This window comes from Brachionichthys hirsutus, chromosome 22, assembly GCF_040956055.1.
Source record: "Brachionichthys hirsutus isolate HB-005 chromosome 22, CSIRO-AGI_Bhir_v1, whole genome shotgun sequence".
Classification (NCBI taxonomy): Eukaryota; Metazoa; Chordata; class Actinopteri; order Lophiiformes; family Brachionichthyidae; genus Brachionichthys; species Brachionichthys hirsutus.
The window spans coordinates 6,852,273-6,872,681 of NC_090918.1; the positions used below are offsets into that span (position 1 = coordinate 6,852,273).

Consider the following 20,409-nt stretch of genomic DNA (forward strand, 5'->3'; position numbering starts at 1 on the left):
CTCATAAATCACATCAATCAATGTGTCGTTATCTGGAGCTTGTGTGATCTCAGACACTCTGACGGCGAACAAAATGACATTTGACTGCATAAAACTACTCTCATCCTAACGCTGTTTCCCCCCCCCCCCCCCCCCCCCCCCCAGTGACGACGGCAGACAGATCCAGCTGGGCCAGGCTGGGCCACACTTGGCCTCTGGCCCGCACCGGACAGCCCAGCACCCTCCAAGGAAGCAGTGGGGGCGTCGGCGCTGTACCTGCTCGGATTCCATTCACGTTTGGACTCAGCGGCCTATGGGGGGGGGGCGTACTGGTCTGTTAAAGCTCCAGTCCTTCCATGTCATGGTCGTCCCCCTTTGGATGCTGGCATCAGGATGGATTTGGATGTTAATTTGACGGTGGTCGCCTTTTTGCAGTGCTTGCACCCCCCCTCCTTTTGTCTTTCATCCCTTCCCTCCTCAGTCTTTAATCAAAGGCCCCTTCCTATCTCCTGGGGTTTCCCTGAACCCCGTACTGAGGGGCCTTATAGGAACTATCTTGTTGAAGTAGTTGCAAAAAGGAAGTCGATTTAATTGGAGAGTTACAGATCTGTTTTTCTTTTGTAACCCGTAGATCTGTGTGGGTTTTATTTGGGTTTCTTGGGAGATTTAAGAGATATTTTATTTTCAAACGGAGCTTCCTCGTCTTGATTCGTGCCCTGCACACAGTTTACACACAGCTTCGATTATTAATGTGAAATAACTCCTTATTTATACATCCAGAATTTCTCTTTTGTGGACTGAGCCCTGAGGAGGAATGTCTGAAGGTAATAGCAGCAAAGTGGTGAAATTCATCGCGCCAGCCCCCTCTCCCGTTCCATCCCCACAAACCCCCCACAAAAATGTGAACGGCGCCGCCAGTTCAGATTCACTTGTCGTGGAGAAGCTCGCCGGACACCCCGAGGTTCAGCGGCGGCGGCGCCACACGATGGATAGAGACTCTAAAACAGCCGAGCATCGCTTTTTCCGGCGGAGTGTCATTTGTGACTCGAACGCCACGGCTTTGGACCTGCCCAGCAAGGCGGCTGTGATCCTCACCTCACCTCCAGATTGTGAAGGGCCTCCCACATCCTGCACCCCGCAGCCCTGTGGCCCCGGCCCCGGGCTCCACAATGCTGACCTTGGGGTCATCCCGAGGGGTCCTCATGTGCAACCGTCCGCCTTTCAACCTGGCGTTGGGCTCGGCGAGGCAGCTGCGGAGGCCCGGGTGCCAAATGCAGAGGGAACTGTAGTCGCGGGCGATGCCTCGGTTGCTGCAACCGCAAGCGGCCGCGTTGAACACGGTGCAGGGGGGGCAGCCGAAGAGCCCAGCCCGACCGTGTCGGATGTTAGCAGCAGGAGTGCAGGCAAGCAGCCCGAAGTCGCGCTGCATCCCAGGGGGCCAGAGGACGTACGAGTGTCCAGAGACGGAAAGGTGGTGGAAAACGTGGACGGGGGTAGCGTCAGCAGTCCGAGCGAGGAGAAGAAGGAGACGGAGGAGGAGAAGGGGCAAGCGAAAGCACGGGCGGAGCAGAGGGAAGCTGAGAAACGCGTACAAGAGGACATAGAGGAGGTGGAAACGAAAGCGGTGGGAACGTCGCCGGACGGACGCTTCCTTAAATTTGACATTGAAATTGGAAGAGGATCTTTCAAGACCGTGTACAAGGGACTGGATACGGAGACGACCGTGGAAGTGGCGTGGTGCGAACTCCAGGTGAGTCCGCGCAAACTCTCATCCCCTCCTCCATCTGACTCGGTCTGTACCTGACGCTCCTTGTCCTCGTTATACTCGGTTGTTTTTCTCGGTCTGTACCTGACGCTCCTTGTCCTCGTTATACTCGGTTGTTTTTCCTGTCGTCTCAAATCACGAGATGCTCCTCGAGTCTCCCTGAATCCCAGGAAATCAAAATCATCTTCGCCTGATGTCCCGCGTCTAGGAAACGGCAACTTGTTTATCGGAAAACAACTTCCATCTGCTATCCGTCTCTCTCTCTCTCTCTCTCGCTCTCTCTCTCTCTCTGTCACAGATGCCCCTTTCTCTTTCTTTCTTAGTTTCTCTCTTGTTTGTTAAACCGAGGAAAGAGAATCTTGGCGCCGCGCCGGGTCAAAGGGAGCTAAATCAGGCCGGACTCCACTTGGATTGAATTTCTAGGTGATTTTTTAGCGTTAGAATTTAATTGGATGACCAGTACAACGCTGTCGACGCCCTGGATGAGTTTGATGAAGGCCTCTGTCAAACATCATACGCTGCCTGTCTTCTTAAAGGGTAGGCCTGAGGTAAATGGGCTGTGTGCTTGCAGAGGCGAGTACGAGTCCACAAAGTCTAATCCTATGTGCGTGTAAAAGACTGAGCAACTGCTGACATGTGATGGAAGGATAGGAGTAGCATTACACACACACGCACACACACACACACACACACAACCAATCACTGGGTGGGCACGGGGAACTGGAGATCTGTGGGAGTTGTTGTGTTTCTACATGTGCAAAGTATGTTAGTACGTGTGTGCGTGTGTGTGTGTGTGTGTGTGTGTGTGTGTTTGCATCCCTTTGACTCGCACTCATGCAACTGAAGTTGTTTGGGTCGTAAAGTGACTGCGTGTGCGTTTAAGAGGTGGATCGCGTGTCTTTTTGGCGACTGATTGACAGCTTGCGTTGATGGAAGGAGAGGACGGGTGAGATTTGGAGGATTTTCCTTGAGTGAGGATCCATGATTGGGTAAAAACGGCAAGAAAGAAGGTCACCAGAAGGTTAGACTGAAAGAGGATGGTGATTAGAAAGACGATAATTTAGGCTTCAGTATCGTGCTGGCTGCTTCGTTGATGAATGTGTTTATGAAGGGGAAACATGAAATGTTTGCTTTGGTCTTTGGTCTTTGTGTTTGAAGGTGATCTCTATCAGTCCGGGGGCAAGTAGCTGCGCTTTAAAAACGAGTGGCTCTTGAGGAGCTGCCGGTGCTATTCCCTCGGTGGCAGTGACTTGGTGACGCTCCTGCACGCGTGTTCCATGAAAGGAGGATCAAGTTAATGGAGTGAGTCAACTACAAGGCAGTAAAACGATGTAAAACGGAAGAGAAAGCGGAGAGACGCAACGCTCCAAGAGGTCAGGGATGGGGGGGGAGGGGTTTGGAGGTCAAAGGTCAACCCTGTTGTGTCTGAATCACTAAGAGCCTGTTCAACGGCTTTGTGCCAGAGCGGGGAAGAGTGTGACAGAGATGTAAAAGCACAGGAGGAAGTGGCAAAACATTCCATTTTTTTGGTTGCCATTTGGAGGACGCGAAGAGGAGAAGGATGAAGGCAGCGGGAAATAGCAGGAGCAGGAGTTTACGAAAGGAGGGGGCAGGAGTTCAGGGGATGGAGGAAAGGGGAGAGTAGACAAAGGCAGTGGAAGGGGAGGAGGAGGAGGACGGAGAGGAGCAACTGAGGATGAAAAGAAGAGGCGACCCTGAGTTTGTGTGTGTGTGTGTGTGTGTTTGAGAGAGAGAGAGAGACAGAGAGACCTTTAGGCTCTTAGCTCCACTGGCACTCAAAAGACCTTGAAATTCTTCTCACTACAGCAAAGTAAGGCAGATTAACCCACTCCACACACACACACACACACACACACACACGCACACGCACACACACGCCCACACACACACGCACGCGCACACACACACACACACACACACGCACGCGCACACGCACACACACACACACACACACACACACACACACTCCACACACACACACACACAAACACACACACACACACACACACGGGGCTCCCTTTCAATAACCGTCATTCAGTCCGTGCCTTACGTTTTCACTCTGTGCTCAGCACTTCTCCCGCGTGCAGATATTGCACGAGTAGAATGTTATTGTTATTAAATACAATATTCACGTTCTCCTGCTGTACTTGTTGCATAGAGATGCACATAACTCGGTGATATCACTGCAGTCGAGGCTTTCAAGCAGTTTGTTTACAGCTATGACCCAATTTTAAACTGCCGGTTGGTTTTACTTTCCAGAGGTTCAGATTTCCCTGACAAAAGAGCAAACTGTGCAGCTGTCAGAATAGTTCTCATTGCTGATTGAGTCAGTAGTTTCTATAAAAAAAACTTTTATAGCAACACACACACACACACACAAGATGAAAGTACAGGAAACTGCCTCTGCAGTTTAATTTTCTTGTAAAGGTTTGAAAGCATGTCTCCAAAATAAGTTACTCTGTGCCCATTTGCTTATTAGCGGCTAAGCTAATGCATGTTCACATGCAAATGTAAGCCTTCAGGTGAGTTAATGTGTGTATGCAGGGAGACACTGACGGATTTGCATTACATGTTCTAACAGTTATGAGATCAGAGCTGGCGATAGAGTTCTGAGAAGCCTGCCCACCAGAACAGGAAGTGCTAACTCGTCTGGACCAGCTGCTTCCTGTATGGAAAAAAAAAAAAAAGTTTTCATAATTGTTTATTAATGGTGGAAAAAAAAAACCTAAATCATCTTGTGGCATATAAATATTGATGCAAATGGTCGGGGAGAAGGTATCTTTGCCTGGGTGGAGGTTTAGACTCTCTGTTGATGAGCTGGACTGTTTAATCATGAGAATGTAAAGAGGAAATGTTTCCTGCGACGGACAAAGCCGTTTCAGAACCACCTGAACAGAGAGTTTACAGCTGGGCCGGGCAGCAGCTGTCGTTTTCCTGCTCTAGTCAGGATGGGGACGGTCACCATCCGCCAATAGAAAACAATCGTAACCATTACGTCGCCACTTATCCGTCATCCGGGACGGATAAGTTTGACCCAGCTGCATAATCGTCATGGACTAAGGGTGTCCAAAAACAGATTGATGACTCTTTGAGGTGGAGGTGAAGGAGGGAATCTGTTCATTCATTTTGTCACTCGATTCCTTCGACTCCCCTCGTCTTTCGGTGATGTTACTAACCGGCTGCGAGCGACAAAGGAAGGGAGACGTAGAAGCTGACGCTTCCTCATATGCAAAAAGCAAAAAAGATGTTTTAAGGTGGCAAGTGTTTACATTTTACATGTATATTGAGGCAAAAAAAAAACCTTTTGAACCTTTTGAAAACTGCTGGCGGTGCGTCTTTGGTGTAATCGCCTTAGATCTAGCGGCGTACATCATTGTTATGCGCCGAGTGTGTCGCTGTGCATTTGTGTGTGCGCCTGCAGCTGATGCAGGGATTGAAATGCGTGTGCGTTAAAGGAATGCGTCGGGGGGGACAAACCTTGGATGAGACACAATGACAATTTTTTGCTAATCCCAGTGAAATTTTGCATCTCCCTGTATTTATTGCTCACCTCTATTCTTGCTCCGCTCATTACTTTCTTTCTCTCGTCTGTTTCTCTATTCGTCTTAATCCCTTCCCCCTGACTTTAGACCCCATGCGCTGAAATGAGGAGGAGGGACTTTGTTGTCCAGTTCTTTCTCTGCTGCTGACTCTTTCATTCTGTAATCATTTTTTGTTATCACTACTTTCTTTTTTCTTTTCTTTTTTTTTTTTACCCCAAAGATTTTAATTCAGGCATCTCCAATTTTTCTAACTGCACCCCTATTACATTCAGTAATTATCGAGGAAGCCCAGAATGTCTGCTGTAGCAGGACTAATTGTAAAGAGGTTTATTGTCTTTTGCATTTTATCTTTTTTTTTTTGCCAGGAAACTGCAAAAACAATACAGACCATTGTAAGGGCTAATCACTTCCTGGGAGGTTAGAGCCGCTATTGGCCGACAGCTGCAGATCAGTGGCATGGGATTGGGTCACGTTGCTTTGAGTCCAAAGTGTCGAATCTGAACGCATTCCAATTCCTCTGAAAGACTGAAACCACCCCCAGCATGGGGAAATGCTGACTACTTAACTTGAGTCGTTTTCACACCTGACCAATCGGACTCCGGTTCGATTCGGGAGCTGGTTGTCGCATTTATCGCTTGTTTCGCTTCTGTTTTCATACTGCGATTGCTAAAGCGAACCGAAATCCCTCCCTCTCCCGTGTTCGTTTATGTTTGGCCTGCGCTGTACTTCCTCTACCCTAGATGCACTGCGTGTAGCGCTACTAGGTACGTTTGGGCCTGTGCTTGGTCCACTAAGGTGCGACTGACAGCAGATCCCAGAGGCAACTTGACTCTAATCGGTGGGGATTCAGCATCTGTCTAAAGTGGTTATCATGGTTAAAACAGCAGTTGTCCCAGACAGGTTCAAAGTGGTTCTGGTTAAAACACAGCCTTTGGCATCTCAATTACAGTCCACTATCTGTAACCACAGGAATAAAAAGAAATTAATGTCTTCACACATATACCGAGCCTTAAGGCATTAAGGAACTAAATAAAGCAACGGCAACATTAAGTTGCCCGTGACTTTTTTTGGATTGCACGACGCCACTGCCCAAGCAAGATGTGTGATGTATAACATGGTGTCATCTGCATATAACTCCCCTTTTCCTTGAGGTAGCCACTAATTGCTGCTAGCTGCTATTCACACAGGTCTCACACAAAACATCTCAAAAATGGGACATCCTTTGTCCACATCTTCACTCGCTCCATTGATCTTCTACTGTCGCTGCCATCTCAGAGATGAAGCAATATAACGAACCCCCCCCCCCCCCCCCCCCATATGTTTTTATACAGGATGATAGGGAGTGCTTAATTTGACATTAAGTGATTTAGTCTTTTTGCTGCCACTTGTCTGAATCGGTGTGAAGCGGCCTTTACAGCTCATCTGGTCTGTCTTTGTTTCAAGTCTTACCTAGTGTGTGTGTGTGTGTGTGTGTGTGTGTGTGTGTGTGTGTGTGTCCGTCCTCTCCTCAGTTTGTATAGGGTGTGTGAGCATGTGCAACTGAGTTCCTGTTTCTTTGTTCACCCCTTCTTTGTGTGTGTGTGTGTGTGTGTGTGTGTGGAGAGGGGCCCTTTGGTTTCATCATATCCCACATTCCAATGATAAGATGTCAGTCCTTAGTGGATTGGGTTGGGGTATGTTACCCCCCCCCCCCCAACAATAAATGTATGTGCTGGCTGTCATGCATCTAGACTCTCTGTCTGTCTGTCTGTCATGCTAATTATCCTCATAATTCTTATTCCTTTTTGTGCTAAATACTTTAGCATCTTCCAGACGTCGCCTGTCAACCTAGCTGCACACGCCCGTCTCCTCCATTGGACATGTCTTCACAAATGTACATCCATGCTGTATTTTAGATGTACACAAAGTAAAAGGACGGTGGCACAAAAAAACGAGAGAACTGTTGATCTGTCCCGTGGCTCGATGCCACGCTCTCGCCGTCTCTTCTTGAGGAGACGGAGACGGCGAGGGAAGAGATGGGATTTCCCCCCCCCCCCTTTCACTTCTTTCTTTCTGTACTATTTATAGAAGCAGAGCAGCCGAGTGTCATCTGCTGAGCCCTAACCGGAGCAGAAATGAGTGGTGTCTGTCCATGCGGATGTATTTGTGTCATACGCCATTTAAGTTTGATTGTGTAGCTGCTTTGTAAACTTTAATTACTTATGCAGAAAACAAATAATGCTAATGTCGATGAGCTGCGGTTGGATGCGGTTCTACATTCCTGTCTGAACAAATTCTATTAGAGCTTTAGGACGAGGCCAGGGCAGTGAGGTGGGACGTCATCGCCACCGGATTAGCAGTCCGGAGGAGTCGATCCGTCATAAACCACAGTCTGTGTGATGTAATCGCCACAGAGCGGGGGTCACACGACTCGCTCAGCGCCTTTTGATTTGTATGAGAAAGCCCCTTCTATCCTTTTTTAATACCGCAGGACGGGTGTGAGGCTGGAACAGCTGCGGCCGAGGACTTCAACATGCAATAAACCAGAAAGTACTTTCTAATGGTACTCGTGTGGTATTCTGGTTGAAAAAAACTTTTTTCTGTGATATGTTGGTCTTCACTGGACGACATACCTCAACTTGAGCTATCATAAAACAGTCCTATTTATTTCTGTCACATGCAAAGCCAAACAACGTCCCACCCATCTCTCCTGGGTGCATAACTACATGCACAGAGACACACACATGCACACACACACGCACACGCCTACATTTTTAACAAAGCAGCATTGACTGAGGGGTCAGGTCAGGTCTGTTTATTTACTGTCGCCCTTCCTTTGTGCACGTGGATAAATGTGTTTTGGGTTGTCGTCTTTTCATTTTGTTATAGGTGATAAAAAGCTCACCTCTGTTTCCCTGTTGTTGTTCACGCGGGGGGCGGGGGGCGGGGGGGGGGGGGGGGGCAGCGAGCGAACAAGAAGAATGATGAAAAAGACACGTAAAGACAGAGTAGCACAGACTTGTCCCTCTTCTATTTGGGTGGGCTTTTTGTGTTTGTTTGTATGTGTGCGTTTGCCCCCCGCCCCGCCCCTCCCGAAAACCTCCATTCATTCTGACTCCATTCATATTTGAGTAGAAATATCTGTTTAAGTGTGTGTGCAGATTATAGCTAATGGACTTGCGTTCATTAAGTGCACTCGTGCGTGTCTGCTTGGTTGAATGTGCACTTTGAGTAACCTTCAGGACAACTAGTATTGTAATACAATTTAATTAGATCAATTAGTCTATCTTTCTATTTAAATGAGTATTTAGACTACTAAAGGAATTCTGACTAGTACATTTTTATACACTGTTTTTTTTGTAGCACCCGAGGAAATTTCTTCACAGAACTTCTTGTACAAGATTCTTATACAGGCAAATGCCAAATCTAAAAACTCCAGAGGCCGGGGGACTGAAAATAAAATTGGCGCTAAATATTGTCAACAATATTTAGCGCCAATTCTGGGATATGTAGAAAGAGAGAGAGAGAGGGAGACGGAGACCGAAGACCAATGGGAGCTTTTGAAGGTAATGGACTGTGGATCCTCTGCAGTCTTAACTTGTGCACTTTAGGCCATTGTCTTCTCCGTTGTTTATTGGATATCCAGAGGCTAACCAGCCCTGGGTCTATTTGCACAAGAGTGTAACGCAGACATCTACCCCGATGCTGTGGTTCAGCTTCCACTCTTAGAGGAATTTGTTCAACTGTCTGCTTCATTTTTTTTTTTTTTGCGTGCCATTTATCGAATTTAGCTCCGGGAGGAATATGGGTGAAGCAAGCCACGAGTTTTGAGCCGCATGAAGATCCTGTTGTCGTGGTTCGACTTATACATGCCTCTCTAAGCTCTTACGTCTTCCTGTGTGTTCCGCCTGTCTGTTTGATGTGTGGGCTGGCATGCGTTCCTGCATTGCCATGTGGCTTTGTTTGCAGAAGAACAGGTTAGGGTGTTGAAGCTGTTCTCGATGTTTTTCAGTAATCAAGAGCTGAATTTTGCAACTATAGGGGCTGCAAAAGCTCTTTGCCTATATATTTTTTTTTTATGCCTATCTTTATCCCTATGAGGAGAAATGTGCATTAAAGAAAAGCGTCGGAGGCAGTTGCGTAGGAAGCAAGACTGAAAACATGAGATGTTCGCAGGTTGTGCTAAACCACACAGCCTACATCACACCTGCACACTCTGGCTGCTGCTTGCTTTTTGTGTTGTTTTCTGCATGCCGTACACAAGGCCTGCATAGCATAACATTGATCTAATGTGCAGCAGTCCCGTTGCAGGACAGCTTATGTCGTGTTATAACGTATTTTTTGTTGCTTGATCATGAAGAACATTTTTTGCCTCACTGCGGGCAACATCTGGGTAGACTTCAGAAGCTGCTAGATACACTTAGCTGCTAATTCGCGGCTTTGTCATACGCCACAGTACCTCACTTACTTGTGGAACACTGGCTTCCTGTTTCCAATCACACACACCGGCTTCACAGACAGCGTTTTAGAATTACCTGCGTTAACATCCAGGTAGAGTTCTACGCTTTTCCACTGAATCTGTTTTAGCTGTGAGGATAGGGGAAACCTTTCATTAAGTTAATGCTCCATGATTACCGCAATTACCGGTACAAGTTGACCACAAAGTGACTCCAGGTGTGTTTTCCTCGGTCAGGTGATGCTTTTAGCAACTTAAATTACATGTGTTTATTATAGCAAACAGCAATGGGCAATTTTTGCTAAAGCATTTTAACATTTAATTAGCAGCAGCAATAGCAAACATTGACCGAATTATTTCGCTTGTTAGCAATCCAAGCTAGCATATCCTTAAGGAAACTTTGACAGCCACATGTAATTTTCACGTTTTTGTTTAGCGTAGCATTCACTTGTTTTCGGTTAGGTTTGATTTAGCTTACCCGTTCGTTACAGAGCAATCCAACCGGGTAAATATTGAGCAGTGGCCAAATGTGTTTCTGTGAGAAAGCACCGACTGATCAAAACCGTCTTTAGCGACTCTTTTCCTCTGTCGGAAAGCAAAAGGCACGATATTTGCCTACACTCTGAGGATGCTTTTTTTGGTGGATTAATTGACGGTTTGTGTTTCATGTAATTGGATAGGTTGAATCTTGCCAGATGTAGAAACAAAACCGACTTGTTAACTCATGTTGTGTTGGCAAATTTCCTTTTCCCACTGACTCATGGCAGGAACAGGTACATACACCTGTAACACGCTTCTACCCCCCCCGACCCGACCCGTTGTCTTCTCCTGACTGATGCACTCCTCATCGCGGACTCTTTATGTCCTCCTTCTTGTCTCCTTTGTTCTCGCCTTTCACTCCTCTCCTTCTTCCCCTCTTTGTCTATAAATAGTCATCTCGTGGGCTGGTGGTGTTCGCGGCAGCAACAGCGCCGCATGATTCATATTTTAGGTCTGTTTTATTTACCTCCTTTCCTCTCCTTCTAATCACCAAGTCGTCTCCACTTTACTGTACTTGAACAACTTTGCGTTTTGCTCAAACATACCATAGAAGAAGAGCGTGGCTGTCGGGGACAGCTGGAGTTGCGAGGCATTGATCTTAATCAGCACGCCCTTCTCGGGTTAATTTTAGAAAGAGGAATGGCCTTTTGTCGGCAGAGTTTACAGCAGAGTAAAGTTTATTTCTCCGGTCTTATTTAAATGTCACCCTCAGACACACACAAAGACACATTGAGGTTTATAGCAGAACGCTTTCTCTTAAAAGACGCGTCTGGGCACATATTTTCTGCCTTGGCTTCCGTTATGCTTTAACTTTCGAGTACGCGGCTTACGTTTCCACCTTTCCTGGAGCGTTGCGTCATGGCGGCTGTTGCGCAACATTAGCTTTGTGTGTTTTTTGTTTTTACAAGATGACGCTAATCACCCGTTTATGAGGATGACGGTCACATGACAGCAGTCATGCACTTTATCCTTTTTCTGAAAGTCCAAGAGTCGTCATAGCAACACGTTTTGCAATAACAGTTATGGTCTGTTTAAAACGGTTTGCATTTGAGAAACAAAACACTCAGCAGCAGAGGGGATATTGACGAAGACAACGTTTTGTTTGACTGCAAGTGCTGAGGAAACGTGTGGCTTAGACGTATGAATGCAGTCGCACTCTGACATGTCTTAAACACGCGGACACACACAGGCGGGGAGAGCGAGGCTCCCACGGAGAAGCAGGGTCAGAGGTCAAACTTGGGGTCGGCGTCGGGGTTGTTGAGGGGGGACCTGCTGAAAGATGATGGATTAGTAGAGACGAATAGAAGAAGAGAAGGAGAAGCTCCGACGCATGAATCATGTGCGTCCGGTGCTGACTCCACAGGATGTGAGCACGCAATCTCACCAATCATTTCTGGTGCATCTGTGTGTGTCTGTGTGTGTCTGGGTTTGCACGCCAAACCCCCATCACTCGTCTACATCACCGGTTAGCCCTTCAGCGATCTGGTGAGGTTAGCTTCACACATTTTCAAGTCAAACTAGATTCTGTTAAAACTTTTTTTTTTTTTTCCCCTTGCTTGAAGATATTTCAGAATGAAAGTCCGCGTTTGGACAATTGTCTTCACGTTGTCCTCTTCCTGCCTTCCCCTTTGTAGCGTTTGCATCCAGGCTCAGCCGTCGGATGAATGACAAATATTCATGAAGATTAGCGACACATCTTAGCAACTTGTGTTGCTTTGTGTGTCAGGAATACGAGCTTGAGCTAAGCAGTCAGGCTTGGATGGTTTGATTTCCTCTGTGCTCAAAAAAAAAAAAAAAGGAGCTCCGGGAAGATATTTTGGAAACATCCTGATCTGAATGTGCAACAACTTCTTCCTCATTTGTGAGGCACCGCAGCCGGATATGGAGAGGACGTGCTCTTGGGTCACATTTTTACATTCCCTTCTTAGCAGGCGAACCGTGGATGTTGTCAAATGGAGAGGGTTCAAAATGGATCTCGTTGATAACGTTTGATTTCCTGTAGTTGATAGTTGCAGCAAACTTCATGTGGTTATCAGAGAAACCAATCATTTTCAAAGCCTATAGCACCGACACACAAAGACGCTGCTGCTGGTTCGCAGAGGATTTATAATGGACAGGTGTCTTTTGGAAGCGCTGCCTCTAATGGACACACACACACACACACACACCTCTCACCCTCTGAAGGGGGGTTGCACCTGTGTGCACCTGAACCTCCGGAAGCCTTTTGAACAGACGGGCATTCATTCAATGGCACACAAAAACCAAACAGTCATCAACGCAGACCCGGCGGCCGAGCCCGTTCTCCCCCCCGGTGCCCATACATGGGCCGTGTGCCTGATCCGTTGCCCGGGTCTCTAAGCCTTATCCTCACGCCCTCCTTATTTTTCTGACCCCGCGTAAACCCCCCAGCGACATGATGCAACGCGTGTTTTGTGTATGCGCGCACATGCTTTTGTGTGTGTGTGTGTTTTGATCTCATCCAGATAGCCTCTCTGTTGACATTACCCACCCGCTCGCTGCTCCCTCCCTCCCTCCCTCGGGTTATCCAGATGTTTCGTTGTCTTTCCTTTGCCAGTGCGCGCTTACCCACGTGTCTTTCAGACCAAAACAAGTCATTTCTGTATTTGTGTTATGGAATTAAGTGTTTCTTTTTACACTCACTGGCATAACAACTTTCACACGTACACACGCCTGCCTTGTGTGTTTTAGGATGTTATTCATTTAAAGGTGCCTTTTTTTTTTACACTTGTTGATGTAGTCATTTAAAGAGGCAGGGATTTCTTTGTAACGCATTTATACGCTTACCTTTCCAGTAAAACTTGAGTTTACTGTTGACCCCCCCCCCCCCCCCCCCCTCCTTGCAATCGACGTGGAATCCAAGCCAGCGACATTCAGAGTCCAAACTTGTTTTACCTTCGGGCGAGTCTTCCTCAGTGTCTGTCGCTTCTTGGCCCTTCCCTCTTGTTATCATATACTTCATTGTATGGATCATGAGCAGCGATTGTGTGAACATGGGCTTAGATGTCGCGCTCATTGTTGCGTGTTGAACGGCTTTTATATCAGCCATCGCATACGCACAGAGTCTAAAGTAGGATGTAGGCGTATGTGCGTGCACGCCGGTCCTTATCCCCGCGTGTCAGAGCGTGCGCTTTGACAGCAGGTAGGCGGCTCGGCTATTGTGCAGATATTCGTAAAAGCTAATTGTGCGCAGACGTACTGTGGGATTAATGATGGTTTCCTCTGAGGCGACGGAGCTGTACGTTATTGTAATTATAACAGTCTGCCAGCTATTACGCTGAGGCGGCGGCAGCTGGAATAGCAAACAGGCTTGTTTTAGAAAGCTTTGGGTCAGGACCCTAAATGGGTGACGAGTTGAACTCCGGTGCGAGACGGGGATGTTTATGTTAAGGTAAAAAAAAAACAATTTTGGGGGGAGTATGACATGAAATTTGAAACGTTCGCAAGACGACAGGATGGCGCCACTTGTAGGTTACAGACCCAACAAGTCACGTGCGTGAAGTTTCTTTTTCTTTTTCTTATGTTCTTTAAAAAGGAAAATAAATGATGCGAGGGATTGGATCGATGAAAGCAGCCGAATCGGAGCAAACCTTAACTACTTGGTGCTGTGCCTTATTATTCTAAATAATAGCAAAGACGAACTCTGGACAGATGAAAGGAAGGCTGTCACCTCCTGAATAAAGCTTCTAACGTTCTCCTTTGTGCTTCGATCCGACTTCCTGGTTCCACTTTGCTCCTGGAATCCGTTATTGCATTGTCTTTGAATGAGTCTCATTAGCGAGGCCTCCTCGTCATCGTTACACTTTTATTTCCTGAGACAGAGACTCATTATGAAGCTATACAACTCCTGCTTTTGTCTCAGTCGACTGCTCATCTGCTCCTCTTCCGTCCCACCTCCTCCATTCAACATCTCCTAACTCCTGCGTTCAGCTCCCCCCCCCCCCCGATCGCCCATTAACATCTTTTGATCTGCTACTTTCATCGTATTCTTTCTCCTCATCCTCTCTGCGAACATGCTGATCTCTCCAGCAAATCTTTTCCTGTTAAAAAAACAATCCATAAAAATCTCATTCCAGTAATCTATACTGGGACCAGTGGCTTCCATCTCTCAGTATCATTACTTTTTGTGTTTCTCCTCAATCTAGTGACCTTGACATCTCTGTATTTCAGAGGCATTACTGAGACAGACAGGCACCTCTGTAACCCTATACCGTGTGTGTGTGTGTGTGTGTGTGTGTGTGTGTGTGCGAGCGTGCACAGCGTCCTCACAGTTATTACGTCTTTGTCACATAATCCAACCTCTCTTTTGTCCCTCCGTCTCCTTTGTCTCATATAAACCTGCTGCAGTTTGCACAGTTAGCTTCAGCGGCTACGGTCGGAAGCATCGATTATTCAACCTCTGCTGTATGCTAGCTTTGTTTATTGGCTGTTTGCGGCTATTGAAGATGTTCTTGTCTGATTTTTGTCATTGCAAACAGCAAATTCTTCCTTTATCTATCTTAAAATATGCAGTGACAGACATAAGACCCTTTGGAGGACAAATCATGCTAATTTCCTCGTCCCGTAACGTCATTTCCTTCATCTCTTCTGCTCTCGCCAATTCCTTTTTTTTCTTTCATCTATTCACATCTGTATAAACTATTTACTCGTGCTTCTTTCTATGCATTTGTGTGCTCCTTTGCATCTGTCAGATACACAGATAATATACGTGTATATTCAGCATTCTTTAGTTGTGTGTGAGGGGTCTGAGCCAGACCAAAAGTGTAAGAAAACTAGGCTAATGTCCTATAACTGTGTGTGCTTTGGCAGGGGATGGGTGCTCATCTGGAACAAATTAATCCCAAAAACCTGCTTGTAACCGAGCCTTGGTTACTCACGAGACGTAAACACACGGCTCGGACAATTTGGCCGCTGCATTTTTCTGGAGACCTTCCAGAGACCTTCCAGCGGCCTGTTTGCCGTTTACGTCTGATTTCTAGCACACAGCGCTATCAGTAGCCCGCGTGTGTGTGTGTTCTGTGTGTGGAACGTCTCTGGTTACCCTGTCAGAGCAGAATCAGTTCCCTCGTCTCTAACCAGCTCCAGAGGAAATATAGGTCATGGTGAGGGGAGGAGAAGGGCAGAGAGACTTGATCTGAACCAGTTCATCCCTCTGGTTCGTTCGTAGACTGGAAATGGAGCGCCGATGGCTGGTGATGTTTTTTAGGTGAAACCTGAGGAGCGCTGAAGCTCAGCCTGGGCGTTAATAGCAGGGGACCTAGATTTAAAGGGACGTAAGGGGATAGTCCTCACAGATTATGCAAGTCTTATCTGGACGGCCGTATTTTCCTTTGTTAGATCATCAGTCACCGGACCTCGCTATAAGATATCAAGGACCTGACCTTGAAGACATCAATTACACTCTGTGGGTTCGAGACAGACGTGCATATAGATGTACTCCGGGTACGCTAACCCCCCTACTCTCACTGAAAGCCCAATGCCTACAGAACTACAACTGCTGGCTTCATTCACACCTGACACATACAACTTTGCGACACAAGTTGCGTGAGCGCTGAATGACCTCTTCTGGAATGAAGGTCAATTCCTTAAAGGTTCAAAGAACCCTTCAAGGCAAACGTGCCGGCCGATATATGACGGCTGTTACATTACCAATGCCTCGGGTTTCATATTAATCTTGATAGTTCAAAGAGCGTTTTACTACCTAATCAGTCAAATGAGACGTATGGAAAAACCCCAGTGAGCCAGATTAACGATGCTGCTTCTTTGGAAGTGGATTTCTGACCGCTAAGGCTCTCTATATAAGATGAATCCATATAATCCTCCTATAATGGGTTTAAATAGAGCTGATGCACACAATCCAAACTTGTGTAATTTGACCAATATAACATTTGGACACTAAATGTTCGTAGCTTGTTTTCCTTCTTGTAAGTGTGACTAAAAAGGGTCTGTTGTTGGATCCTTGTCATTTATATCAAAACAACAATTAATAATAAAAGGTTTAGCAGCAGCTTGGATTTTGGAGCGGATTGGTGCAGCTCAGTCCGGTATTTGTAAAGCACATCCTGCTATGCTATCAGCCAATCGCTTCAATGAACAGACGATTAAAAGTAAAAGGAATTATGGGAATGGGATTGGCGTATTATTATCCTCGGAATAAGCGGCTGCGTGCTGGAAATTGAAGTTTAAGGGTCCAGATATTTTCTCACAGAATAGCGTCCCCTTTCTGTCTCTGTGAATCCCGGAAGCTTCATTTAGTCATCATTTTCACGAGGATTAAACTCAAACAATGTGTGTCTTTGTGTGTGCGATGTGCTGCACTCTAAAGGGTTAACACATTAGAGAGGAAGAACTTTACACCAGGCGTTTCTCTCATTATCCTTGGATCAAGATGATTGGCTCAAGTTTAACTGATGTTTTTTTTCTGGTGTGTGTGTGTGGGGGGGGGGGGGGGGGTGTATTTGTAAAGCACATCCTGCTATGCTATCAGTCAATCGCTTCAATGAACAGACAATTAAAAATAAAAGGAATTATGAAGGAGAGAATTAAGTGTGTGTGTGTGTGTGTGCGCGCGCGTGTGTGACAGGCTGAGACAGCACCTATTGTTGACACGATTGAGTGCACAACACACGTGCGCACAACTGTGAGGTTATTATTGAACCTAAAGTTTATTATTATGTTTTTGTCGTGCCTCTAGTACTTTAGACAAAGACACAAATGACAGACACCCTACCTGATGACTAATACCAGATGGATTTATTATTCAAGATGGCTGTTGGGATAAATGGAGAATGAAGGTACCTCTCCAGTATGAGTCGGCATGGAGATGGGGGGGGGGGGGGGGGGAGAAAACCATAAAAGGCTATTTCTGTGCCCTTCCCCCTCCTGACGTGGTTTGCGGTGCAGCTAATAAGAAAGTGATAAGATAAATAACATCTCATACATATCCCGTAGATAAAACCATAAGGAAAACCACCGTTTATATGATGTAATAATAGATTTCAGCAGCATTTTATATCGGATTACGCCACACGGACACATGGCCCTGGTTACTGCGCTGCATGGAGCGGTGAGAGATGGGAAACCAAAAACCACCTAAAGAGGAGGAGGAGGAGGAGGAGGAGGAGGAGGAGGAGGAGGCTGCTGGATGACTGAGACACTAAGAGGGGAGGCTGTTAGAAAAAAGAAAAAGATAAGCAAAGAAGGAGAATGGAGGGTGTGAGCTCAATCGATTGAAAGGAGATCAATCCCCCTCCGACTCTGACGGGAACTGATTCATCCTCGTTTCAGTCGTTCTTATCCATAACAGATGCTCCCGGCCGTTCCCCACTCTCTCTTCTTCATCTCATACACCGGTTAACCAGAACAAGCTGTGGTGAAGCTTTGGGCAGGTTTTGGTTTGAGTGTTCAAGTAAAACATGTATAAATTCGCCCTGCAAGGGGTTTTGTGGTTCTTTGCAGGAGAGGGTTTCCAGCATGGGGGGGGGGGGGGGGTCCGGGAGAGACTGTTTTACAACACCCTAATGGCACCCACCAAGCCTTTTTGTTTTGTGTTCCACAACACATTCTGCAGAGCTGAAAAATTCAGCTTGATTTAGTTTTCCAGAAATGACCTCATGATGAGTCGAGCTGTGATTCTCCACCTCGTGCTCTTGTTTTGCATGGAGACAAACTTTAGTTTTGCTGCTTCGCTCTCTCGCTGGCTCTTTCTTTTTTCTTTCTTTCTTTCTTTCTTTCTTTCTTTCTTTCATCTAGTTTTAGACCAGATCATCTCAAAATACGCCTTTTTTCCATTTGGGTGTTCAGTTGCACATCTATGCATAAAACAGACACGAGAGTGATGACTGTGACAGGCCTGTTATATATGTTTATATATATTTGCATTCCTTGCTGGCACCATCATCCACCTGGTCCTGTGTGTGCTGCTCCCTCACCAGCAGACCGGACCAAACGATCACCGAGCTCGCACTGGGCGAGCTGATCAGATGGTGTCAACTTTCAGCTTCTCTACAGGAAGCTGCATAATGCTTTAACACTGCTGGTTCTGTTTCTGCCTGCCTGGTTTTCTGTATACAGGCTTTGTGTGTGTGTGTGTGTGTGTGTGTGTGCGTGTGTGCGCGCGCGCGCATGCACCCTCGGGTGACTGTTTGAGTAGTAATAGGACAGACTTGCTTAAAGGTGTCACTCGCTTTGGGCTGTATAGGCAGCTTCCTTCAAGTGTCTGTGTCTGTGTCTGTGTCTGTGTCTGTGTGTGTGTGTGTGTGTGTGTGTGTGTGTGTGTGTGTGTGTGTCTGTGTGTGTGTGTGTGTGTGTGTGTGTGTGTGTGTGTGTGCTTGGATCGAGGGAGGGAGGGTGTTTTGAGTCGAACATACTCGAGTCTCATGATGTTTTGAAGCTCGGTGCAGAAAAGATGGGGCAATGAGAAGGAAAACAACCACCCTCAAAAGGAAGACTGAACACTATAGATAAAATAGACACCCCCCCCCCCCTAAAAAAGAACGAGACTGCATCCTTGCATCCTCGCAGCAGTTGATTGTGTAGATTTATTTTAAGTACAAGCTCGCTGTCTTACAAAGCCTCTACTGTATGTTATGAAGGCTGCATTCCCTTTTACACAACAGAACGAAGAGGGAAGCATTAATAACGTAACACGCACACACACACACACACACTCACATACAACATCAGCAAGAGGGAGAGGAAAAGCAAAAAAGAGGGGAAGAGAAAGAAGTAGCGTTCTGGTGTCCTGAGGGGGGCGTGTTTAACAGTGATATGGGTGGTCAGGGTCTTTTCTAAGTGCTGCCGGGAAACGGAATGTGGGCTTCCCGTCAGTCAGGTGGCCCGCAGCTAGTCATGTGACCACAGTTTGGGGGGGGGGGGGCACGTGATTACGGTTGGAGAGATTGAGATGATGGGGTGAGGCTTTGGTAAGCACATGTGCTAATGGGCCGTCATCAGAGTAATGGTTTCTGCACGATGAAAGGATAAGCTGCAACCGTGCACACGCACACACACACACACACACACGCACACGCACACACACATATACACACACACACACACACACACACACACAGAGCAGTATGCTGCACACGCTAATGCGCTCAGGGACACACTGAAGCTTTCAGACTTCGTGTGTGTGTGAGGCTGCACATCATATGATATAGACTCATCTATATCATATGATGTGCAGGTCAGCCCCCCCCCCCCCCCCTCCGGGTTACGCCAGATGAGCGGGTCGCCTCAGAGACCGCCCAAATATTAATTCTTGCACAATTTCACCTCCTGCGTTAAGTCAAAGCAAGTTTATAAGTTTGTAAATCAAGTCATCCGCGCTGATAAAATGAAGACGGCCGAACACTCTAATGGATTTCTGTGTCTTCTGAGTTGAGATTAAACGAATCTACGGTCTAGCGTCTCATTTTAATGTAACATAGCCTCGTTTTCCTTCTTTGGTTGTCTTCCAGCAGCACATTTGGATGCTGTGCATCAGTGTTTGATGTCACAGATATGTTTCGGGTTCTGAAACCATAGATGCATACGAGCTCGCCACAGTCCTTCAATGAATTAAACATGTTTGACTTTGGAGGTTTTCTCTTTTGTTGTCGATTTCAGACCAATACTTACCGGTACTCTTAGAAATATATATATATATATATATGTGAATGACGGCTTTTCATCTTCTGCCCCCTGTTCAGGATCGCAAGCTGTCCAAATCGGAGCGGCAGCGCTTCAAAGAGGAGGCCGGGATGCTGAAGGGTCTGCAGCATCCTAACATCGTTCGCTTCTACGATTCCTGGGAAGGACCGTGCAAAGGGAAGAAATGCATCGTTTTGGTCACCGAGCTCATGACATCGGGGACGCTGAAAACGTGAGTGCACGGAATAGAAATATGTGTGACGCGCTTTCTGCATGTCAGTGAACGCAAATGTGATTGTTGAGCCCCCCGGCACAATAAAAGGACGCTGTGCCCCCCTCGCGCAATGCATCGTGGGAGATTGGTCCACCTGCCAGCTGCTGATTCTGCTGCAGATTCCTCTCATTCCTGATGGAGGGACACACAGAGGGAGAGAACAAATGATGCAAGGGGGGGGGGGGGGGGGGGGCAGACA

At 46.8% G+C, this 20,409-nt stretch overlaps 1 protein-coding gene across 1 annotated transcript in view; it reads left to right on the forward strand.

The window, feature by feature from the left end:
• The first annotated feature begins 793 nt into the window (after positions 1-793).
• wnk1b (WNK lysine deficient protein kinase 1b) overlaps positions 794-20,409 on the forward strand; it is a 41,035-nt gene continuing 21,419 nt past the window's right edge. Inside the window, exons 1-2 of the mRNA XM_068754982.1 lie at positions 794-1,729; positions 19,996-20,168. Coding sequence (XP_068611083.1) covers positions 794-1,729; positions 19,996-20,168 — 1,109 coding nt within the window. The remainder of the gene's footprint in view (positions 1,730-19,995; positions 20,169-20,409) is intronic.